This window comes from Condylura cristata, unplaced genomic scaffold, assembly GCF_000260355.1.
Source record: "Condylura cristata isolate star-nosed mole 26May11 unplaced genomic scaffold, ConCri1.0 scaffold00018, whole genome shotgun sequence".
Classification (NCBI taxonomy): Eukaryota; Metazoa; Chordata; class Mammalia; order Eulipotyphla; family Talpidae; genus Condylura; species Condylura cristata.
This window is the reverse complement of record NW_004567119.1, coordinates 5674270-5700250: the sequence shown is the minus strand read 5'-3', so window position 1 is coordinate 5700250 and position 25981 is coordinate 5674270. Positions and strand designations below refer to the sequence as shown.

Here is a 25981-nt window from a genome sequence, read left to right as displayed (position 1 = left end):
ACCAGAGACAGAGCGGGGAGCAGAACAGGCTGACTGATGAAGTACACTGCTGAGGGGAGCAGCAGGCAGGTCAGGAGAGGTCTGCTGTGCCATGTAGGTCACGTCTGGGCTGGGGATCGAATATGCATTGAAGTGGCTGCAGCTCACTTATAGTGCTGTGCCCTAACCCGCTGTGCCACCAGGGACACCCTGCGACTGGCCTTGTTTTTAAGGTGAAGAGCCTTGGAGGGAGTAGTGACTCATGTGTCCACTTGGCTACATGCTGCAGCCTCCAGAAAGCTGGGTGCAGGAGAGCCTCCCACTACGCCATGCTGTCTTCTTCCTGTGGAGGTTGGTCGGAGGGGAGGAAAGGCCCCTACTGCATTCCACTTGCCAGAGACACCTCATGTGTTCATAGTTAGTGACCTCAGTTAGTAAGCTTTCTCTGTTTGATGTGCTTTTTTGGGTGATATCTAATACACCTCATTTGGAGGGACATTCATTTGTTTAGTCTATAAATAAAGCATTTTCTTAGGACTGCCCTGTAGCAGAGAAAAATATATCTTTGTAACATCCTGAGGTATTTATTCATGTAGCTAATTATAATTGTTCTTTTTTGCCATTTAATAATTGCTTTTTAGTTTTGTGTGAACTACAAACAAGAGAAGACATTTTTTGTTATTTAATACTCTATCAAAGCAGAGAAAATAGATGTGTAGAATGGGGAATAGCTAAATAAGCCTCAACTGAGCTGACTTTTTTTTCTTTAGGGAAAGAGAAAGATAAAAGAGGAAGGGCAAATCCTCCAAAGGAAGTTCAGAGTCAGAATTCATCAGGTCACTTGAAATATAATTCACTTTCCTACACTAATGTTCGTTTCAGTTTCAAAATGCAGTACTGGGAATGAATGAAGTTAAGCGAAAGGATACAAAGAGTTATTTTGTGGGGAGAATGCATTTTGCAAACCCCATCGATGTTATCTGGCGGCATATAATATTTGGGGTGTACAACCTAGCCCTAGTCAAAAGAACCCACTATTCCAAGAGTGAGAATCTTTTTGTTTTTCACTATCTACTCTAATCCCAGGGCCCAATACCATTTCTGGGGTCTCTGACTATTGTGTGAGCACCATAAAGAAGAGCCCTTGTGCTTCAGGGTGCTTCTGCGTGGGTCTGGGAATGTCCTTTAAGGCAATCTACGGAAATGCTTTGTCTGGCTTCGCTTTTTGTACACAAGCTTGACTGTTAATTCTGTATCAGTCACCGCCTCAATAGAACAGATGGTACTCACAATTAGGGTAATTCCAGGAGGGTTTATTTACAAAGGGACTATTTGCAAAGTAGAGCCTTAAGGAGGAGTGCAGTCACCTGGGTTAGCAATGGTGGAGCGATTATAATGCTAACTCCTTGAAGAGAGAGGAGGGAACAGTTTCCAGAAACCGGAAAAAGAGGAGTGGGGAAGTTGATTTAGTCAAGGGACACAAGCAGCCAGCAGCTCCCTCTTGGGAAGGGAGCCGTGGGCACCTGTTTCTGGTCTTCCTTGCCCCCTGGACCTTCACACTGCCTGCAGGGCTGCTATGGTGAGACCCCAACTGAGAGCTGGGGTCCCTGGATGTGGCCCACAGAACTCAGCCCCTGGACAGACAGCCAGGCAGAAAAAGCAGGCTATGGAATTCAGAGGAACGTAGAATTGGGCACATTTGGCACTAATTCAATGGAATGAAACTGGAATTGCACAATGTCAGTTACTTACGGATCGTGATCCTCAGAATAGGCAAAAATGCAGTACTTGGGTATTGCGGCTTTGAGAGCTTTGCTGAAGTTGAGAGCTGGGAGAAACAAGAAGCGTAGCCATTAGTTGTGCTTGTCTCAAGGCAAATGAGCAGGTTTCCAGAAACAGTGGGTTTTAATCGTGCACCACTAGGACATTTGGGTGGCCAGTGCGCCGGGCCTCAGTTAATCAACTGGAGGTTTGTGTGAGGGCACTAGTGGCTATGCTCAGTGTCTAGGTCTTGTAGTTCTGCGGAGGGAGCGATTCAGATACATAGTTAAGTGTGAAAAGCATTTGCCGAGCAACCCACAGACAACTTGGGGGTGACAGAGTTAAAAGCAGTTATGTAAGTGCTCACAGGTCACTTCTAGAAAGCCAAATAGAGGCAATGATGTCCCTGAGTTGTAGTCTTTTGAGGTATGTTGTTATGAGCTCCTTTTCCCTCACATAGGCTAGTGCTTTTGAATATGAGCATTTAATAAAATCCCACTTTTAGGTAGATTGCCTTGTAACTAAGTAAGTTCTGCCACGGGACAGACCCCTGCACCAAGTGTCATCTCATTCATCATTCTGAATATAACAGAAACGTAGTGGTAAATGTTTTATTCCTGTTTCACAGCTTTTGATCAAAGAAGCTATGTAATGCCTAGTAACTGTGCACGTGAAGCATTAAAGATGAAAATAAGTTACAAAAGAGAATAAAAGAAGAAGATATGATAAAATGAGGGCAAGTAGGGGAAGACATTTGCAAAGACTTAAGTTAGTAAGGACTAAGACCTATTGTATATATCATATATAAAATAGACTCTAACAAGTCAACAAAATAGCACAAATAAAAAAGGGCAAAAGATTCAAACCAGCTCTTCACCAAAGAGAAAATTCAAATGGCCAATAGACATTTGGGAGTAAAGTCATTAATAATCAGATCAATATTATTTAAACTACAATGAACTATAGTTCGTATCAACATCAAAGACATTTAATGTCTAATAATTTCATGTATCAGTGAAGATGTGAGATTTTTCTGTGATTGGAAGTAAATGTTACAACCATTTTGAAAGAGTTTAACATTCTAGTCCAGTTGCAGATGTGAGTTCTAAAGACCCAGCAATTCTTCTCTGGTAATTATCCTAAAAAGTGTTTTGCACATCTGCCCCAGGAATACATACGCAAGAATTTCAAAGCAGCAGTTCATTGCAGCCAATACATGGAAATAATCCAACTATCTATCAAGAGGAATAGGAATAAATACATTGTGGTGTAGTCATTCAATAAATTACAATCTGCCAATAAAAATAGATTGAGTATTAGCTATGCATAACAAGTTGGATCTCAAAAGAAAAGTTCAGTTAGTCAAAACCAAACCAAAGGAATATACACAGTAATTATGTGTTTTGTATGAAGTAAAAATATAGGCTTAACCACTCCCATTTTTTTTTTTTTTTTGGCTTGGGGTACTTTCTTTGGTGATAATAACCTTTTTTGAAAAGATAGATTTATTTATTTATTTATTTATTTATTTATTTATTTACTTATTTATGAACACAAGAACTGGGGCACAACCCAGAGAAGCAGAGGGGTCAGAGGATTCACCAGAGACAGAGTGGGGAGCAGTACAGGCAGATCTACTGAAATCCACTGCTGAGGGGAGCAGGGGGTGGGACAGGAGAGGTCTCCTGGCCCTGTGGGTCACTTCCCTGGCCAGAGATCAAACTTGTGTGGCAGTAGGTGTGGACAGCTTCATAGCGCTGTGCTTTAACACATTGTGCCAGTAGGGAGGACCGATGATAATACTCGTAAGGAAAAGAAAAGAAGTCACCACAAAGCCCAATGGTTTCCTCTGCAGAAGGGTGGACCAGTACGGAGATGAAGGCTACAAAGAGGCTTTGTTTATTGGTTGACAAGGTGGCCCTCCTCCCAGGAAGGTCGCTGCACTGGCGTTGATTTGTGGAGAGTCATCCACTTGGCTGCCCCTATCCAATCGTGTGTTTTTCTTTCTGATATAATGGTGACAGGTGTTAACTGGGCTATTGGAATGAACATTCAGAGGTAGATACACACAGCGGATAGTATTCTGCTTACCTGAAACTGTCATATCTTATATCTCAGTTCAAATGTGGATTAGCCCAGAAAAAAAAATAAAATAAAAAACTAAACACATCCAGGATGAATCTGAGGGTCACACATCTCAAACCAAATACTTTATATAAAACATTTTTCAGAAGAAAGAGCAAAATAGACTGGCAACTTTTTAAAAGTTCATTGATGCTCCTGTTTCTGTACTCTGTACTTTGATGGTTCTACTTGTCCCCTAAGGCTGCCTTCCATTTCCTGCTGCATTTTAGCGATTGAGAATTTAAACATGAATAGCTTAACAGGGAATGTGAATTTATAATAAATATCCATGCTATTTGCAGCAATATTTCTTTCCATCAGCATTTGGAGAGCAAATGCTGATGGAAAGATGTTAAGGTGAGCATGGGAAATTTGAGGTCATGAGGAATTAGAGCAGTGCTTCTGTTAATGGCTCAATTCTAGAGTCCCCTAGTGGAGGGCTTATGGTAGGAAGTCAGCATGAGGTAGTTTGGAGGAGAAAAATAACAAGACTAGAGCTAAAGTTAGTGAAGAGAAGTCTCCAAGCTAAGGTCGGGAACCAGTTCACTAGTTCACTAGCTTTTGTTGTTGAAAGGTTTAATCAAAGTTGCTATTAATAAGAAGATTGGAGAAGTGAAGAAGCTCCCATGGAAATGGCCACATGCCTTTCTTTTTATAACTGCTCCAGCTGCTTTGGGAATTTGTGGATCCTCAGAGAGACAGTCATTTGTTTTTCTGCATTTTTCCCAGGAAGTAGCAGATAGCGCGAGCCAGCCAGCTAGAGTCGCAGGCAGGCATCATCCTCAAAAGACCTTGGGGAGCCAGAGTTCTAGCTACCACTTGTGTAGGGGGAGGGATATAACCACAGGTGTGGAGGTGCCCTAAGGATTTATTCATCCTCATTCAGCATTTACAAGCCGTTTCACCAACCTCCTAAATGCAGTCTGTACTGAAATGAAGAAAGAGCAATTAGTTCTGAGCCCGTAGTGATGACAAGGTCGCGTAGTTAGCGTCCACTCTTGGAATGTCAGTGCTTAGCCATGAGTCCTCTGGTGTGTACCTGTTTGTTTATATATGAGAACCCTAAAGGTATATGACATCATAAAATATAACTACATATTTTAACTAATGTGCTATTTACATTATATCAGTAAATGTATTGCTTTACAGCCTTCCTGAATTTACAAAATAGAATTTGAAAAATAAAGACTGAAAAGGAGAGAGTTGACAGTTCAGTGTACATGCCTCCATTTGGAAAGAACTCATCTCAGGTGAGGGCTTCTCAAACCGCCATGTCCTTAGGGACCATGCAAGGACCTGGGGAATGAGCATTCTGGGGAAAGCCCACTGCTGCTACCCCAGGACATGCGGAGCGGCCATCTCAGCCCGCACACCTGCCTCCCCCGTGGTCCTCATCCACCTGTGGTCTGGGTGCACGCAGGACCTCCCCTGTAATCCATCTCCATCTCCCACAGCTCTGTTGTGGTTACATATCATGGCTTCAACAGCTTTTAAAAGAAAAATAAAAACAGATTAGTCTTAATTCTGTCTGAGCTAGTTGTGATGAAACCTGGAAGAGGCTGGTCAACCATACAGCATGTTGACTGTCGATAACAATACTCTGTTGACTACTTGACCTCAGCTGGGGTAGATTCAGTGTTCTTACCACACACACACAACTTGTTCAGGGTGCTGCATGTGTGAATTAGCGTAGTTGTGACCATTTTGCAAGGGAGACACATTAAATTATCTTGTGCGAAACCTTATACATACTTTTATTTGTCCATTATTATTAAATAAAGCAGGAAAAGGAAAATGTTTATTTTGTAAATGTTCTTAAATTGCTGGATTAAATTATTTCCAATGTTTTATCTAACCCCAATACCCTTTAGTTTATAAAGGACTGAAAAATCTACTGTGAGTTTCCATGGTGAGGAATGTGACTCTGTTTTTCTAGCTTTTTTTTTTTTTTTTAACTTCTCTTTTTTCTTTCTCTCTCTTTAATCAATTTACCTAGTCTTTTCCCCAGGTCAATGAGAAATACTTATTTTTTTCTTTAAGAATATCTTTTAATATTCTTTTCCATTACTTTTTTTTTCTTTTAAGTGAATATTGATCTGTCTGTGAAGGCTTCCAATCTATTACTTCAAAATCTGTGCTAAATGCCTAGACATATGTACTCTGCCTGGTGGTTTATTTAAAATTTCTAGAGGTTTGAGGCTAGAATCCCTAAAACAAATACAAGGTGTAAATGCAATTTACCTCAATAAACAATAAAATAAAATTGTACCTAAAATAAAATAATAACCACAATAAAAAGGCAAGAATAAAATTTCATTATAGTGTCATAAATTACTTATATGCACATGTGTATATATATCTCACCCAAGGTCCCTGCAGCTTGGTAAAATAAGCACTTACTGTCATCTCTACAACTTGGTTTGAATAAATTCTTAAATCAAACAAGACAGCAATTCTAAATATTAAGGGGACAAAATTACCATTGAACTTAATACACTTGAAGAAACTTTTGTTTGCTTAACTGGAGAAAATTTTTAATATGTGTTAATAATATTTGTCTAAGACTTTTAGACAGTAATCTAGAAGTCCTGGCTATGAATAAAGTTATTTATGGACCTGGGGATGTACTGACAAGCTCCGGTTTTTTCCAGCTTTGTGGTACACCCAGTGAGAATACTTTTCTAAGCATTGATGTATAGCCTTATCCGTGGCCTGTCAAGACCACAATCAGAGGCTCCAAAGATAGAGAAAATTTCAAAACATCCAGCACTAGCTGCCAGGGCACTTCAGGCTGACCCTGGAGCCCAGATTTGCATGAGACCCTTTCTGCTGAGCCAGATTCCTGTGTGCTTCTGTATCTTTCCCATGGCCAAAGTTTCCATTGATTTCAAAATAATGTCTCAGTGGAGACCAGGAATCTGATTAATAGATGGTGCTGGTCAAATCTTAGACATTTGACTCCTGCTGAGTTTAAAACCTAGGACAAATTGTTGATTTTGGAGACAAGGTCTTATCCTCTGAGATGTGAAACTAAAAATGGTTTTATTTTTAAATTATCGATGAGCGTGTGATAGCATTATTCTAAGTTCTTTCTGGAACAGATGCCTGAGTTAGTCAGCCACAGCCAGGATCCCAGGACACTAGACATAACGAGGCCTAGGACCCAGACACCTCTGCTATGTGGTTTCTCCTTTATCCCTGAAGAGTTGACATCTTCCTGATTCCCCAGTTGGTCGTGTCAAATCAGGAGCTTGAGATGGGTGAGCGTGGGAGTATTTACACTGCAGCACACTCTGTAACTCATAGCTTCTGCTCCTGTCCCTACCTGCACGTCATTGTCCTAAAATAGAATCCCATTCACCCTGGCCAGATAAAAGCCTCTGCATTCTCTTTTACTCTATGCCAACGAAGTGCACACCCATCTGGGAAGCATCTTGCTTACATAAGCATCTTGCTGACAGCATCCAAGGAAAATTTGCTGTAAGAAGTGACAAAGGTAAGACTTTGACGAGAATTTCTGAACACGTCCTATTTTCTTGTCCCTATGAGCAGACTTTGCTCAGTGCATTTAAGAAAGTTTCCTCTGAAATGCCCAAACCCTTTCTCTCTAATTCAACCTGTGTCTCTAAACTCAGAGGCAGCAAGAATAATTAATCAACTCACTTTAAGCATCAAATTTGCATTACAAGTGACAGAATCGCCTACTGCTAGGATTATTGTGTTAGGGTTACAGGTTTCACATGTTTCCTTACACAGTGTTTTAAAAGCTTTGGATCCTTTGGGAGAGCAGGAATATTGCAGTATTTGGAAGATATTAACAGTTTCGTGGAAGCCGGTTGCCTTTCTGACTGTGTGCACTTGCTTGCACATATGTGTATCTGTGTGTGCACATGTCTCTCCTTAGTTCTGAATGCTGCTTTACAATATAGAAGTGTATAGTATGGAGAGTGAACTTCCTTTATGAAATGAGTGCCTCCATCTCAAGCAGTTACTGTTCAATGCAGCTAAAGAACTTGAACTTAAAAACCAATTGGATCTCTAAGGTATATTTTAAATCAGATCCAGTGATGTGCAAAATTGTGCCCCAGAGGAAAGATGCTTCTTACAAGTCCCGTTAATAGGTCTTTTGGAGCTGGATAGAAGGGGTTTATTGAAAAATTAAAGACACTGTCATTCCCTTTTATAATTGTCCATCATCTGTTATCCTTGTGTCCTGGCAGCGTTGCTTCTGATATAGTTTCAGTGCTAAGATGGAACAATGAAGACATTCTCCAAATACTATGCCCAAGGCACCGGCTCCATCTCTAAACTATCTTATTTATAGGGTTTCTGACTACTTATAATTCTGTTACCATCGCTCTGCTTATTTATGCTTTCCTCCCCTCTCGGCCCCCCCCCCCAGAGAATTGAGTTCCCTCATGCTTTAAGGTAGAATGCATCTTCTGAGTATTCTTAATATTTCAAGAGCTGTGTTAGTCTAGAATATCCATAATGTAAATAGGATGTAAATAGTACACCATTTATTATTTGACAGTAAATTTAATTAACTAATTATTAATCCATAACTATCCTTGTGACCAATTGAGCATTATAGATGAATGTAATTATGCATACTTTGTTCCTATATTTTATACTTTGTTTCTTATCAGTATCAAAGTTCTTCCTATAAATATTTGAAAACAAATGAAATGACTAATGAGTAGCCCTCTGAAACCTCAAATACTAGCTTGATCTTGATTCTAGAAAAAGTAGAATAATGGCAATAAAATTCTAATTTGCAGCTGATTCCTAATTGCTCATCCCTTCCCCTCTTGACCTGCCGCGCTCTGTTCTTCATATGGAATAATGTTTTTTAAGACCTGAGAAAGAGCTCATCATTTCTTGACTCACAACTCTGCTAGAGTTCCCTCTGTAATTGGAATGCAGACGTCCACCTCTAGAGGCCTGTCTTTCTTTGCTCCACTTCCCTTTTCTTTCCCCTTCATTAGTCTTTTTTTTTTTTTTCCAACCTTTCTGACCTCAGGGTCTTTGCACTTGATGTTGCCTTTGAATATTATTCCCTCTGACTTCTTTTTATGCAAGTCAGAATCAGTCACCTGCTCAGAGAAACCATTCTCTCTCACTCCTTTAGTCAAATGCTTTTTTCCATCCAGTTAGCTTTTATTCCACTGGGTTATTTTACTTCCATGCATGGTTATTCATCTACTCATTTTGATATTGTCCATCTCCTTATGATGCTGGGATTAGACTAGGAGGTGTTTACTCCTTGTTCAAGACCACACCCTGGTACTTAGAACCACAGAAAATAGAAAAATGCAGAGGAGTGGAAGGAGGTCGGGACAAGGCAATTCAAGGAACCCCAATGAGTCAGGGTGGGTAGATTGGTGGGGCCTGTAGTAAATGTCCCATCTATCTCTGAAAGAGCTCCTGGAACAAGTCTTCATGAAGTGGGTAAGATTGACTAGTGAAAGGATTCAAAAGAAAAAGAAAAATATTGTCTTAGAATTACTACAAAAAATAGTTTTGACCTTTTAGATCTCCTGATTAGACGACATGAAAGAACTGTTGACCTGCAGCTTGAAGAGAAAAAAATTGCAGATATTTCCTGTCCCAGCTACTATGCATGTGTCACAGGATTCAGCATACACCTGCTTATTAGAGTAAAAGGGGCCCTCAATTTAATGAGATTGTTTTCCCAGTCTTGTAAAGCAATACTTTGAAACGTCAAATACATTTTTCCCATAGAAACATTGTAATATCACTATTTGCTTCTCTGGAAGAGTACTGAATACTTTTCCTTTTTAAATTTGACCCTGAGGGCTCTCCCTGGTGGCACAGTGGGTTAAAGCACAGCACTTTGAAGCTGTCTGCAGCCACTGGCCAGGAAGGTTACCCATGTGGCATGGCAGACCTCTCTCGTCCTGCCCACTGCTCCCTTCAGCAGTGTATTTCACTCCATCTGTTTGTTCTGCTCCCCACTCTGTCCCTGATGGATCCTCTAGAACCTCTGACCTGTACCCCAGATCTTGTATGCATGAATAAATCTTCCAAAAACAATTCACCCCTGAGTGAGTCCGTGCATTGGCCCTGTGCACCCTAACAGTGTTGCTTTGAGAAGAGTCATTCCCATTGGTGTCTGGGAAACCACTCCTCTCTTGCAGAGAAAGTGGGGGTTTACTTTATTTTCCCTTTGTTGTCCTTTGGGTGTGACCCCAAGCTTCAGGAAGCACGACAGAGGGGTTGAGAGTGTTGGTTTGAGCCATATAGCAGGTTCAAGTTGAAATGTTAGCTGTTCTACTCACAAGCTACATACAAGGGAGAAAGTTACTTATCTTGAGTTTTATTTCCTTAGACATTGGGCCTTAAAGTTTGAGCCTCAATTTTCTCCTAAAGTGGTTTTGAAGATTAACTTAAAAGAGAAAACAGTGGGAAAAAATTCCAAATGATGAGAAATGTGTTCAAGGACTGTAAGCAAGGGGAGCCCAGTCATCAGCATTTTTAGAGCTTCCCCAGCTGATTCCCACGTGCATCCAATGTTGAGACCCACTGCTCAAGTGGTTGCTATGTAGAACTCCATAAAACAAGACCCTAGTGTGAAGGTAGACTAGAGCCAATGTAATCACTCTATTTTGGCCTGAAGTTGAGCATAATACTTCATTTCGAGCTATAATGCAAGTCCCTATGGATCTCTTTTTGAGAATTCATCAAAAAATAGTTTTTGGAGTCATTCAATAAATTAGCTTTTAGCCAAGACTTGACAGTCTTCTTTTGACCGCGGTTACAAAAGTACCTGCATTTTAAATGATCTCTGAAATACTGAGTAATAAATATCACAATAATTTTCTTTGAAAGCTACCTAGAAATTATTTAGCCTTATAGTGTTGGAACTAATGACTTTCAGTGAGCAACAGATTAATAGACATGTGCTCCTGTTGATATTACTATTCTCTGTCTAATGGTTTGTTCATTAATTCATGACAGCAGTCTTAATTGGAGACTGTTAATAGGTAAGGATGGTGTTTTGAGTCTGGCATTGTGATAAATTGTGTCTGTTTCTTTTCCCTGAGGCTAATAGATTTTTGGTTTTTAAAACACTCATTAAGCAGCCCTAGGGAAGACGATTAAAGTCCCCATCAGGCGGGGCCCCAAAGAGGCGCACTGCTGTGGAGGACACAGACTTTAGAAGCAGAACATTTAATGTCTGATCTGCAAATTTGCTTTTGAAGTGACTTTAGACAAATTTCTCAAATTTCCTGAAACTGGGTTTTCCCACCTATAAAATGGGCAAAGCATGGGGGGGAAAAAAAAAAACCTCGTATGGCACTATAGGGAATAAATGCCTGTAAAAAAAAAAATAGAATACATGTGCCTTTAAGTAATTAGCACATAAGCCAAGTATAGTTATTGTTATTTCCTGATTATCCTAACTTATCAATTATAAAGTTTAAATCTTTTTTTTTTAGGGTAGAACATTTCTCAGGCAGTACATACTCAGTCATTAAGGGACCAAGGTCTGGTCCCTATAACTCTATTCCCACTTTTCAGAGTGATGTCACAATAAGCTTGGTAGAATGGGCTGGTGGGGAAGGAGAGGAATGGAGGTGAAAGTAGTTATAAAACTTGGACTTGACAAAGATCTTCATATATTTCACTTGGGCTCCACCTGCCTCTTGTCAGTCCCCTCAGCAAGAAAGAGCTTTCAATGTGTGAAGAGCAGTTGTTCCGTAGATTATCAGTAAATGTCCTCAGTGTCTACAAAGCACTTTAGATTATGTTTTGTAATGCAGAGTTTCTTAAAAAAAAAAAAAAAAGATAGCTTTCGGCACTTAAGAAAAGTCATTGTCTTCAATTGTATGACACTTAGAGGCTTGGCTTTTGGCTAATGGTAGGTAAATGTCCTGAACAGGACCTTGCTCACAGGAGCAAACACTGGTGCAGTCTGACCCAACACTGCTGTTCCCAGTCTAGATTCTCTTTGAGGAAGACCCAGAGTAGAGCAAACAGGACAGGGAGACAAAGGGCTTAATTTCAGAGCTGCCAAGAGACCTCTGGCTTCCATGAAAACTACACCTCATTTTTAGTCACCATTATTTTCAGCTCAGCTTGTAATCTTTCAGAAACTCTGGTAAAAGAAGGCGATGTCTAGATGCTTTTGCTGCTCAATACTTTTTCACCTGCCTGTAATAGATCTCTGTAACAGTTGGAAAGGGAAATGGAATACAATGTGGGTAATGGCAGGGATGCTCAGAGTTATGTGACTCGAGAGTCACATTTGCAGTCACCATTAACCTAAAGAACCACACGGCTCCTGTATGACCGTTGGATTTAGTATAACGGTGCATTCATATGGATAAACTAGAAGTATTAAGGAGCCGCCAATTAAACATAAAGAGACTTTTGTGACTAGAGAACTGTAGTGAACATCTCTGCCTTAGAGAGATAGAAACCCTCCAAGGTCAGAGGAACCCAGCTAAAAACGCACTCGTAGTTGTCTTACTGTTGTCTCCTTTTGACTTGGAAATCTATAGAACTCTTGTTTACATCATTCAATATAGTATGTTTTGGCACACTAGTTTTACCTAATCAAGACAAGAGAACATGTCATACCCAATAATAATTGGAAGATTTTTGACAGTAGTCAAGCCTTAGGGTAAGCTCTGCTTTTACCAAGAGAACTACCAGTAGCCACAAGTTTGTAACTGGTTTTCCAAGGCTGCTCGTTAGACCATGTGGAACGGTATGTTTACTTACCCCCTGTCACATTTGTTTTTCTATTGACTATCATTCTGGTTTCGGACTCGCCTGCTTGGGAGACTTGTTAGCTATCCAGTCACATCAGATAGGAAAAAAGGCTCAGTTTGCTGAGATGCAGTGAGTCGGGAGAGCAACCCTTGTTCTACCAGTACCTAGAAAATGCTAGATACACAACAAAAATCATGAGTTGAAAGTGTCATCGCGCTTTACAAATCATAAGGGTGAGATAAAATTCCAGAGAAAGGAGGGAAAGAAAAATCAGTCCAGCTTTCAGAATTGTGTTAAATGAGAAACTGACCCTCTAGGGACTTGTAGTCCATGGTTAATGTCCACTGGGAAGAGACCTGCTGAATTCTCACACTTCACAGGAAGCTACAGAACCAGGTCCCACACTTTCCCTCTGCACTTCATAGCATTTCAGAAGTCTGGGCGGAGGATGAAGCACTGGCAGGAGGGACTGGTGGGGCTGATGCTGAGGAGCTGACATGTCCTTTCCTCATGGGGTGTTTATGGCGCCTCCCTGTTGCTGGAGGTCACAGTATCCAGGCCTAGCTGAACTCAGAGCTTCTTGGCAGGTCTGCAAGTCAGGCATTTGTGAAGCCAAATGACAATTTGGAGACCCAGTGGGACAGAACTCTCGGGTGGCCTTCCTCTAAAGACTTTCGCCAAATTTTAAGCCAGTGTGGGCACAGTGCTGGGACCCCTCAGGAACTGCTGGCACTTTCGGGACTGAGGAGCACAGACCAGCTAGGTTGTGAGTGGAGTGTCTGGAGGGCAGCCCCACAGAATGGAGGGTTGGGGACCCTAGGGCCTAGGGCTGACGTAACAACATGCCACAGATGGCTGTGTGTGTGTGTGTGTGTGTGACAGAGAGAGACAGAGACAGAGACAGAGAGAGAGAGAGAGACTGGAGAGAGCCATTCATTTTCTCTCTCAGTTCCTGCCATGGGAGTGCATGGCCCAGGGGCTGGCTGCACAGGTTCTTCCAGGACCGCTCTCCTATGCAGGTGGCTGCCGCTTGCTGTCTCTGCACAGGGTCATCCTTGTGTGAAGCAACTCTGGGGACTCTTCCTCATCTATTCAGGACATTGGTCACATTTCATGAGGGCCAGCATGGTGGGTACTGACCCTTAGGGCTTCCACATATGAATTTGGGATGGTGGCATGAGGGTAGACATTCACTTCACAACCCTGAGTCTCACCAGAACTCCATACTGCTTGGTGTCAATCCTTGACTACACTGAAGAGAGCAACCCCTCCTCTCTGCATAACAAAGGAAATGGCATTGCTGCTAGTAAATATTATCTGGAGCTTTTACAGCTGCTTGACATTTAAGAAAAAAAAAAATTACTAAGTACCTCCATAACAGAAATAGGCCATTTTCTTCATCCCAGATGTGTTATGTGTAAATGAATATTTACAATTCTCATCTGTGACCTATTTCACTTACAAGTACTCTTCAAGATCAAAGCTTCTCAAACTTGAACTTGCATATAGATTACTTGAGAAATTTTGGCAAAATGAAGACTCTGACTCAGAAGGGGTGGAGTGAACCTAAAAGTCTCTGCATTGATGACAAGCTTCTAGAGCTTCTAGAGTACCCTGGTCATAGCTGCACACTGAGATTTAAGAGGCATTGCTGTGGCTGACCATGGTTAACCTCTCTTCCAGCTCTGAGATTCTGTTAACTTTCTTAAAGTCTTGTTTCAAGGGAGCCTTATTCCATTATGCAGTAAAACTTTGCAATTCCTTAGGTGATTTGGAATTAAACACACAAAATAATCTCATTTATTCTAAAGAATTAATTCTCAACTTTCGTAACACTTTGTATCAAGTGGGGAGTGATGTCTAGATCCTTTGCTCAGAAATTCCAATTTCGTTATTCTAGAATGTAGGCTAGAAATTGTCATAAAAAATATTTCAGATGATTCTGAGGTGTTGCCAAGATAAAGTGATTAATAACAAATATTGTGTGGCAGTAATTTTTTTCATGAGACTAGTACTGGAAATGCTTTGATCTCTCATCTTATTTTCCAGGCAAAATTAAGTCAGTACTAAAAGTAGCTCACCCAACAAAGAATTAATTTTGGTTGTTTGATATTTGAGGAAATTTTTCTCGGAGTTTTTTTTTTTTAATCATTTGGAGCTAGATAATTATTTTTTCTTACTATCTGGGAATTGAAATTCCATTTGGCCAGAGTCCTCTCCAGTCCCTACTTCTCTTACACCAGTCTACTTTTGTTTATTAACTTAACCTGCTTGGAACCTTTGAGGCTGTGAGTTTGCAATCCTAAATAAGTGACAGGTGAGATAGTAAATTGCAGGTTAAATATATTCAAAGAGAAAATTTAAATTATCTCCCCAGGGAGATTTCAGATAAAATAGATTAATTTGTAGAGGCGGTTTTTCTGTTAGCTCTGAGATTCATTGGATTTCTAAGATTATGTGATCTATATCACTTAAATTTTTACATGGATAATTTTCTCAATCCAAAACAAAATTAAACAATTGGGAAATCAATATCTAAACATGGCAAGAAACACCCTATCTTCTTAATGTCTGAGATTGCAGTGTTTATAATAGCGACTGAGACATAATAACTAGTCAATACATGTGTACTGTCATTAATGAGTTAGAATTTAGCCTTAGTTTTTTCACGTTGTTTATAGTCATACATTAAGTCCAAAGTTTCATTAAAGACGTATGGGAGGTCTGAGTCAGGCTGACTGCTGAAACACATGTGAACCTGTATTCAGGTGCCTTAGCAACACAGGCGTTTCTTGATTATTAGAGTGGGCAGGATGCCAGGCTGGTGCCTGAGATCGGCCCAAAGTAGTCTATTATTTGCATAACTCCTGGAACTAAAAGTTGGGATCTTCATGGCTGTGAGTACGTGATGATACATGGCACAGTTGTCATAAAACAGATTGTCTGGACAGAGCTTGACCTAATTAGGTGTGCCTTTCAAAGAGCCCACAACTCAGCAAGATCTGAAGTATAGGAAGGATTTGATGTGCATAAAATAGTTGCTGAATTTGAAAATGGAGGCGCCACATGACAAGAAATGTGGGCAGGAAATTAGAGCAGCTTCCAATAGCAAGTCATCAGGAAAATGGAGACGTCAGTTCAGGCTTGAAAGAAACAACTCTGATAACAGCCTGCGAGAGCTGGAAGCTCCTAGCCAAGTCTCCAGTGAGGACGCAGCCAACTTTGATCTCCACCCTGTAAATCTGGAGTGGAGAACTGAAACACACTGGGCTGGACTTCTGGCCTGCAGAGCGTCCACGGAGGAAGGGAGATTGGTGTAAGTGACCGAGTCTGTGATGGTTTGTGGCACAGCAGTAGAGAACAGGTGAGGGCATTAGCAGGTGGCAGGGGTGGCAGGCAGCCCCCCTCATGGGCCGTTTCCAGACCATGCTCAGCATGCTACCTGCACTCGTGGCCCAGACAGCCTCTGGCCTGGGAACGGCCAAGGCGTGGGGGGCTGGTCTGTAGGGGCTTGATGCAAATGGAGAGTGACTCACTACCTGCTACCTGGTTCTGTTTTCCAAGGTGAATTTAGTACGTCCAATTTTGAACTTAGGAAGTTGTTAGAGAAGGAAATGAATTTGTTTTACAGGAACCTTGAGAAATATTCAACAGGGAATATACAATCTTCTATCTGATGACTCCTATTTATTGATCTGCCTTGCTTTATTTAATATCATAAATGTCTAGACAAAAGGGAGTTATAAGAACTATAAATGTGTAGTCAGGCAGACTCTTATATTCCAGGAAGGGACAAAAAGGGGTTGGGTGAAGAAAAACAGGGAGAAGAACTGCTAAAATGACCAAAAAAGGGAGCCTGCCTTCCTAAGGAAGTCCAGTCTCAGGAGGCCTGACATTGCTGATTAGCTGGAATGTTCCAGATGTCACACTGGTGGCCCCTGTTTCATCCCTTCTCCATCAAGAGCTCTCATCTAAATACGTCTGAGGCTTTATTTTTCAGTGGCCTAGTCTCTCTTCCCCCCAACTCCCTGTCTTCTTTCCATTGCCTTTCTTTGTCCTTCCCTTCTCTCCTCATTTATTTTCTTCCTACCTTTCTTTCACATCTCTTTCCTACTTCCCTCTCGGGGTTAAGTACTGAAGTGCTAAAAATATATAGTCCAGCAGCCTATACTATCTATCATTAACCCTGTATTAAATAAACCGACAAAATGCAGAAGGTAACTGGGCTCGAGAGGTTTCCCCTGCGTGACACAGGCAGAGTTGGGTGAGTCAGGGGGCTCTGATCATGTTACTCTTCTTTCCTGAAGTCTTATTGCATAAAGAAAACTGCATAAACCCTGCTTCCACGGCATGATAGATAGCCCCCTGCTGTAAATGGCCCACCCTTTTTCCCAGGCACAGCTGAGTTCTCATCACTTTCTTGAGGGTTCCCATGTCCCAGCTTCATCGTCATCGTCACCCTTTCCCAAACACGACTGGGCCTTTACGACTCTGTGACACATGCTTGTTACAGGACATCTGGGCGCTCTGCCATATTCTTCCTTTCTTAAAACTCCTATTCATCCTTCAAGACCCAGGTTCGCACATCTGTCTGTGAGGCCACTTCTGATACTCCCAAGCTGACGTGATTGCTCCTCACTCGAATGCCTTACAGTCCGTATTTGCATTAGAGCACTTACGGCATGGCCAGATGGTTCATACTCTGCCCTGCCCTAGGCTCCGTGGCCTCAGAGAGAAGGAGTGGGAACTTAATTCTCTGGCCACTAGTTTGTGCTCACTATCCCAAGGGATATTTCTTATGTAATCTTATGTAAGATAAGCATCATTGACAAGTACCCCCTATGTATCATAACATCAGTACTACTGACCTTAAATATATAAGTTTGGAACTGTATTATGTACTGATTTAGACAAATGTTTCTTATGAAAATTTCATTTTATAAATTTAAGATGGTTTATAAAAGTTTGAAAATCAGGAGTTCTAAATCAGGAGCTCTGATAGTGATTTCAACATACCTCGATTTAGGAAAACATGACATATGTGTACTTTTCAAAAATAATTTTATTATGTAAAATGACATTCATTCTCTCTCTTCCTCCTCCCCCCCCACACATTAGATATGCCAAACTAATCTATGAATATCTTAAGATTTTGTCATAAACTTTAGATTATAAATCTTTTTTTTCCTCTGTTGCTTATTCGTGTTTATAAGTGTTTGGTGATAAAATCACCTTAAGTTTAGAAGTTTCAGTGGACTATGTTGCAGGAAATGTTAGTATTTTTCTCCCTTTGTGCAATAGTTTATTGCATTTAATCAGATACTGCATGTAGTTCTGTACATGCTGACCCTCTCTAATTGCTCACTCTTTTCACTTTATTTCTATATCCCAACAGTGTTGTTTGGCTCAAACATATTCTTAACATAATTTCACTATACTCATATGGTGTGCAGGGTTGTGCACGTGTGGAGTTCAGTTCATTACTTGTAAGTCCGCATACATACATGTGAGTTTTTTACACACACACACTAAATTCCATTATGACCCACTATTCATATACTGTGTCTTAACCTTTTGGGCCAGTTTGTGATTTCCGGGCAGTAGGAATGGTACATTTGAACATCCTGAGACCAGAGGCCAGAGACCTCGATACTGTCAGCCCAAGTTTCCTGAAGTCCTGAGCAGAATGTGTGGTGTAAATCGTGTTGCTCACTCTGTGGGATCCTCTGCCATTTGTTTTGTGTTCTGATGAACAGTTTTCTGAGTCATCGTGACCATCAAACTGTGCAAGTGCTTAATCTGTCACAAAGAACCAGCGTTGAGCTGGGAGTAAAAATGCAGGATTTCCACGGCATGGTTTGTTTTCAAGGAATTGGGGAACAGGCGAAAGATCAGCAGCTCGTGAGTTGCTGGTCCCAGTTTTTGGACAGCATTGTGGGTGTTGTATTATAAGCCTCTCTTCCCCCTGGGCCATCTGAGCCTGCTGGCCAGGTATCTGTGAAATCATGGCTTTCCATTTGACGAGAACAATGATTGGCACTCTCCAAAGGGACTTTGCTCAGGTGACCCCAGGAAATGGCGACCCACTGAGCTTTCCTGACTGAATTCACCCCATCCCTCCCACAGCACCCCAATTGCCAGTGGAACAGAATGTCCCTCCATGGCCCTGTACTCATGTGGCAGTTTTATCTCATCCTTCTTCAAGTTAAGATACACTCAGCTTTTATGTTTCTTCTTGCTTTGACCAGCATTTTCTCAAGTGGGAAAATTTTAACTTCCGGGAAAGCCCCCTGGGGCCCCCCTTCCCCCCCGACTGAGAGTTATGTTTCCAGTGAATACAGATATAGATAGTGGCGTCTGACTGTCAGTCAGGCTGCCTCAGTGGGCTTCCGTGAAGAATGCAGTTGAGGTGCCTCCCGAGAACATGTGTTCACTGTGCACACACGAGGTGCCCTACACCACCGTGCATCTTTCTTTTTAGTGTTGCCTGGGGTTCGCTTTTTGAGCTGGAGGTCTGTGCCTACCAGGCAGTTGCGTCGGCATTGCACAAAGGGTGATGGTGGGAGCCCAGGCAGCTCTGTGTACTGAGGAAATGGGACAATAAAAAGGACAGCTTCCCAGTGCCGCCCGGATGTTTGCGTCAGTAATGATTAACCCAGGAGCGCAATGAGCACCTGATGAAGGAGGCTGAAGCCCAGGTCTGTGGGAGTTGCAGCTCTGCTTTCTTCTCCACAGTCACACAGAACATACTTGTTTTTCTTTCTAGGTTCGAACCAGTGCCCTCCCTGAGCATAAGGATCCCCCATCAGAGGTTGGGGTAAGTGTTTATGTTTCCAAAAGGCACAGATACGCAAATCACTTGGGTTTCCTCTGGCCTCCTGCCTAGTCAGAGACAAACAGAATGGAATGAACTGAACAGGGTTTGGTGATCCAAGAGGCCTCTGCCCCTCCCAACAACCTCCCACCCCCCCGCCGCCGCTGAATCTATGCTATTCATTTCTGATCTCCTAAACGCCATCCTCACATGCACTCAGGTTTGGTTCAGTAAGCTAAAGATGAATCTGGAAAGTGTCCTGCAAGCAGTTGAGATGTGATACATTGCTAACGTGTCTGGGGCCACAGGAGGCAGAGGGCTGACCAACTAGCCAGAGCTTGAGGCCGCACACACTGTGCTGCTTAGACACTGGGATGCAGGTCAAAGCTGAGGTGGGAATCCTTCTGAGGTTTCCTGCTACTTTTGAAACATCTCTGGCCTCACAAATTGGAAGAGCAGGAAAGTCGTGGGTACCTTTTGCTTAGACGAAGCTATAGTGGATGAGGCAGCTCCTGAAAAAGCCCCAGGGTGTTGAGCCCCCAGATCTGTGCACTGAGGGAGAAGGAAGTACAGAAGACCTTGGGTCTCCGGGGTCTGGGGCTGAGGTCACTGAAAGGCCTGATGTTCCTTGAACGTCAATCGACAGCCTTCTTCTGGAGAGCGTGAGGCTCTGTAGTAGGTACCTTCGTTGCCTCATTAGCAACTCTTGCCTCCCATTCCTGCCACAGGAGACCCGTGGCTTAGAAGGGGGCAGCATCTCTCCTCTGACACTCCTCTGAGGGAGCAGCTTGTGGCACTCACGCGTTCCTCCTGCAGCTTCTGGGGACTCATGTGAAACTTAATGCTGTTTCTCTCCTACTTCTCCCAACTCTTGGGTTCCTCTCGGGTGCACCACTACTCATTATGCCCAGAAGACATGGACTTCTCCAAAGAGACCGAAACTTTCTTCTCGGCCCCAGCCTTCATTGCCACAATCACATGACTCTCGGTCTAGGCTGCTCCCCACTCACCCAGACCTCTCCCCCCTCAGCACTCAGAAACCGGGACCCATGCCCTGGCTCACAAACACCCCCAGCCTCGAGTCCCCGTGCAGGTTGGGCCCTGTGCCGCCAGCTCCCATCACATTCATACAGCCTAAGACATTCTGAAGTCAGTAGCTATTCTCAAGGTTAGTCCATCATGTTACTGAGGAATTCCACTGGTATTCTGAAGCTCACAAACCATGAGCTGGCTTAATTATTTCTCCTCAAATTGCCCGCTCTCCACTGTCTTTATGTCAAATCCCCCTTGTTTGAAATCTTAAAGACGTCTTTCCATAATTCTATAGACTTCCCCACTTTCCCTTTTATTTCATTTCCTGGAGAATGCATCTTAATTCAACTTGACAATGAGTCTCTTCTCTGATTTGGGGTATTTTATAGGGATTTCAATCAGGTGTTTCCCATTTTCTGGCTCCTTCTGTTCTTGAGTCTGAGAGTCTCACCATTGCACCTCAGGAATCTCAGTCCAGGATGGAAGAGTAAAGGGCAAAGGTTCAGATCTTCAATTCTGAAAAGCAAGAATATTCTGGGAAATCCCGACTGCTATAGTGATAGACATAACCCTGAGAAGAGCTGAGTCCCTAGGCAGAAGAGAATCTGCGTATAATTCCCATTGAGACAGAATCAAAGTGATGTGTTAATAATAAAAAATAGAATGGGTATTAGATATTAGTAAAATCTCCACACTCCAATTAAGTGTTAAACATGTTAGCAAAGATTTTATTTTGTTCACTCTAAATTGCCTAACTCGGTCCCTGAAATTAGCAAATTATGATATATGTATTGACTGAATTGGGAAACATACCATGATTTTGATTTGCTAACTATTTTATATTTTTAGAAACACTGAATAAAAATGAGGGCCACTAAAAATGATTGCAATCATATGGTAGAATGAAAACATTTTATGACCCATCAGAACTCAAAACACTGACGAGTAGATTACTGAGCTAAGTCTCAATCATAGCAAGAATGGGGCTAAATAAGAAGAACTCAGCTTGCCTGAGCATTGAGACACCCTCAGAGGACACAATATTCTGCACAGAGAAAAATGACACATTCTGAACACCAATTAAGTATCATTGGCTAATAGATTATCAGTTAATTATCAGGATATTTACTTGGACACTCCAAAAGCACCTAAAAGTTTAATATTTTGGCCATTGGTTTTGCCATTACCAAATTAGCCTTTAAGTACATTACAAATGTAGCTTTTCAGCGCTCCAATTTAAAAACATGAATTGCATTCTTTTATTGCAAATCTTTCAGATACGACTCATATATTTCTTCACTCTTTATGTTTGTTTCAGATATAATATTTTTAATTGTGCAGTTTTTCCCCCCTTTTATTGAGAAATACCAGCATGTTGAAGTTAGGTCGTAGGGCACGGATGACCCGGTTCACAGATGCTGTGGAATGAGGAGCACGATGTGACCCATCTTCCTGGTGGTCTCGTGTCTAGCGTTTCTCAAACCCTCCCCTGGTCTCTGAGGTGCTGGAGGTGCCCTATCCTGCTGCGCTCTGTCAGTGGTGCCCAGTGCCTGCATAGTTGTTCTTCCTGTGAGAAGTGACAAAGTCAGGGATGGCTGATGTCAGGTCTCGGTGACTCACTCCTCTTTGCCTCTTCAAGCAGCGCCTGCTGAATGCACCCAAGGTGATGGTGGCTCATGTAGCCAAGTAGATACCAGTGTGTGCTATGCCACCTTCTGAGGTGTAGTCACAGTGAAGTATATAATCCTGCCCAATGGCGCCTTTCAGCTGTTAATCAACTAGACTGTTTATCAGCTTTTCATCAGTTTCCTCACAGTTTTTTTTTTTTTTTGTGATCCTTCCCTGCTGTGGGGAAGGAGACCTTGTAGCTGTTAGGATGACAGAGAGGGAGAAGCACATGGGTTAGGAAGAAGTCGCATGCAGGACGCTATAGCTCCGTGGCATGGTGTCAACTTGGGCTCTTCAGAGGCTTCTGAAACCTGTACCCCAGTTCCTGTTTAGGCGTAGAGAACAGGTCCCAGCGTCAGTGACATGTTCGTTCAACCTGAAGGCAGGCCGCACCAACAGAACAGAATGTGCACGCAAACGCGTGTCCCCATTTGACTCGCGGTGTGCTCGCGTGTGCTCGGTGCCCTGCTTTACAAGACATGAAAAGAAACTTAACAAAATTAGTTTTAACATTTTATTTCACCCAACCTATGCAGGTTGTTAGCATCTCAGAAGCGTTCAGTAAATTATGGATGATATATGTCACACTCCTTTTTTCATACCACCTTATAAATCCAGTGAGTATTTTATTTACACTTAGAGCCCTTCTCAGTACGATGCTAAAGCTAGTGTAAAGCTCAGCTCTAGAAGACACTTGGGAAAACTGGGAAACAAAATATAAAAGAAGCCCATGCTCTGAGCACAGGCCTTGTGAGAAGGCCATACTTGAGGGAGCAGTGGCGGGCGCAGGGCCACGTGCAGGGCGCCCTGGGGCTCCTGGTGAGTGCTGCTTGGCCAGGGGACCAGTAAGGATCTGCTGCAGGGCCGTGTGCCCGGCTGAACCGGCTCACATCTCCGGCTCGCGCAGACATCGCGTGAGGACTGGCAGGGTCGCCGTGCATGCCCCGGAGAGGGAGGTCAGGGGTAGAGACAGGGCTCCACTTGTTCTCGCCTGCTTGACTCTCCAGCCAGGTGAGGTGTGAACTCTTGCACCACGCCATCGAGTGATCTGAGAGGGTGCTGGGACAGGGTGACAGCTTGAGAGAGGTGCGTTGTCAGGCCTCTTGCTGACAGGCAGAGAGAGCATCTAGGGAAGGGAGGGGCCCCTGTCCCAGATTCAAGCACAGTGTACTGGGGAGGCAGAAACTGGGGACTGCGAGGCAAGAACGCTGCGTTCTAACTTGACCAGCATATGAACAAGCCCAGGGACTACACTTTACCTAGACCGGCGACGCCGTCACAAGCCTTAACATTAGCCAGGTAGACACTCTCGGGCCCTGAGACCATTCCACGTCAGCTAATATAAATTAGAGCTATAAAGGATCGGAGGTAAATTTCTCAGTAATAAAAACATCACAGGATTATACAACTTTCATGGTATTTTTCACTTTTCAACTAAAATTTCTTCTAATGCATATGTCTCAAGAATCTGATTTTTATTTTTTAAACATATTAATAATTTCTTTTTGAATAGGCAGATTGACTGAAGTACACTGCTGAGGGGAGAAGCGGGTGGGTCAGAAGATATCTGCTGTGCCACGTGGGTCAGCTCCCTGGCCAGGGATTGAACTCCTGCCACAGTGGCTGCTGAGAGCTTCCTAGTGCTGAAACTTAACCCCTTATGCCAACAGGGAGGCCTCGGATTTAACATGCTTTTAAGTCATCTAAATTCTGGGTATATTATCATAATCACTATGCAAGCTAATATTTGGGGAATATTTCCTGTTTTCTCAGCTAGGAACTCAGTGCTTTGCCTTTAGTTCTCACAATGACTGTGAGCAAATGGAACGATTATACCCAGCTTCTCACACAGTGTTCTATGTGGCCAAGACCACAGAGGAACCAGGGAGGCAGAGCCTGATGATGTCTGGGGACCTGGGGGATGCGATGGATTTGCCTGCATTTAAATTTTGGGGTAGAATAATTGATTAGAACTTTACTGAGACCTCAGAATTCCACCCCTAATGAGGCTTTACAGTGTCTTACTTGGCCTTTTTGGTTTCCTCCTGAATTGAAATAGCAATCCTAAAAGAATCGCTATTTCAATAAAAAATAACAATCAATAAATAAATCTTTAAGATGAAAGTTTTAGAAACAACACCAGAGAAATGAAAGCTATGGTTGCTTGAGTTATCTTTGAAATACAGAACTTAAAAGAAGGAATGCCCTTAACTGCTATGATTTTGATGACAGTAACGGCAAAAATCAAGGTATGTCAAGTTCCTCTTTTACATTCAGTTTCCCGCCATGGGGATTCAGGAATAGAAAAGACTTTCTCCCCTAATTCATTCTTTTATCAGTGAATATGCACAAACTGATGTTTTCCAACTTTGGGATGACTGGGAAGAGAGTGTTTGTTTATATCTCAGTGAAGCAAATACATAAAACCCCTTAGAAACTAAATGTACAGGCAGCTCCCCTGTTGCTAGTATGACATCAGCTTTGAATGTGAACACTTCTAGGATGCGTTTTATGCAGCATCACAGTCCCACCATAGAGTTATTTTTGGAATAAAAAAGATAATATTTCTACTTCAAGAAAACCTCATCGGGTGTGGTGGATTTTCTTTATATAACGCCGAGGTGCCATTTCCAGATGTGTTCTTTGGAATGTGTTATTGCTGTTGGCTCTTATCAGTCTTTGAGACAGCATGAGGCTGACAGCTGTGCAGGAAAAGAGGGGCGTGGGCCCTGGTTTGGGCGCAGGGCTGTGTGTGGGGGCCTGGCTGGGGGCTGACATGCCAGGTCTGGGCTGGCAGGGACAGGAGCGCCTCTCCGTGTCTGGAGGTCACAGAATCTGCGCAGTGGTGCTTCATGGTGCTTGGAGTGAGTGTCTGAAAATAGCCCCCACCTGCCTCTCTGCTGCCTTCCAATCTGAAGCATTTGCTGCTTTTACTGCCAGAAGGGCTATAGTAACATTCACCACACACAGTTTGTTTGATTAATTCTAAGGCCATCCATACCTGCAAAATGCCAAAATGTGGGCCCTCCTTGGTGGCACAGCTGGTTAAAGCACAGCACTAAGAAGTTAAAGCCACTTCATCATGAGCTCGATCCCGGCCCTAGAGGTGACCACATGGCACAGCAGACCTCTCCACACCTGCCTGCTGCTCCCATTAGCAACACTTCGTCCGTCATGGCCTGTTCTGCTCCCCACTCTATCTCTGGTGAATCCTCTCACTGTGCCTGTGCCCCAGTTCTGTATGCATAAATACTAAACAAATCTTAAAAAAAAAAAAGGCAAAGCGAAAATGACTTGAAATAGGGGTCGTCATGATATGTCTGATTGATTGTTCTTTGTGGATGATAAGTAAGGGTGGGAGTGTAAATAAAAAAAGCATGAAAGCTCCTAGAATTAAAAACAGAAACAACCATATCACCCAGCAACAACAAGAAACCCTGATTACCAGTGAAAGAGGACTAAGAAATCTGTTTAACATACATAATGCTAAGTGAAGTTCATCACAGAATACAATCTGTACACCAACATTGTTCTCTAAAGTATTGTGCTTACTTTCATTGAGAGAGCAGTGATTCACCACGCTGTGTGTGATTTAGGAGTACAGGGTCCCACTTCTTCAGAGGTGTTATCACACCACACCCCCACCAAGGCACCCATACTCCTGCAGTTGACATTCCCGTAGTTTTCTATAGGATATACATATCTGCAGAAGGAGCAATTCTCTTTGTCTAATAGAACAGCTTTCTTAAAAGTTAGCATCTAGGCCCTCCCTGGTGGCGCAGCGGGTTAAAGCACTGCACAAAGAAGCTGAAACCAGTTCCTCATGAGTTCGATTCCCGCCTGCCCTGGAGGAGATCCACA

The 25981-nt window shown here is 42.5% G+C and overlaps 1 protein-coding gene across 5 annotated transcripts in view; it reads left to right on the top strand.

Moving 5' to 3' along the window:
• Positions 1-25981, top strand: part of INPP4B (inositol polyphosphate-4-phosphatase, type II, 105kDa) — a 458439-nt gene that overhangs the window by 247099 nt on the left and 185359 nt on the right. For 4 of the 5 annotated variants that reach the window (XM_004685297.2, XM_012726886.1, XM_012726887.1 and 1 more), the window contains exon 8: positions 19373-19423. The exons of the other annotated variant lie outside the window; for it this stretch is intronic. In XM_004685297.2, the coding sequence (XP_004685354.1) occupies positions 19373-19423 (51 nt within the window). The remainder of the gene's footprint in view (positions 1-19372; positions 19424-25981) is intronic. 5 annotated transcript variants of the gene reach the window in all.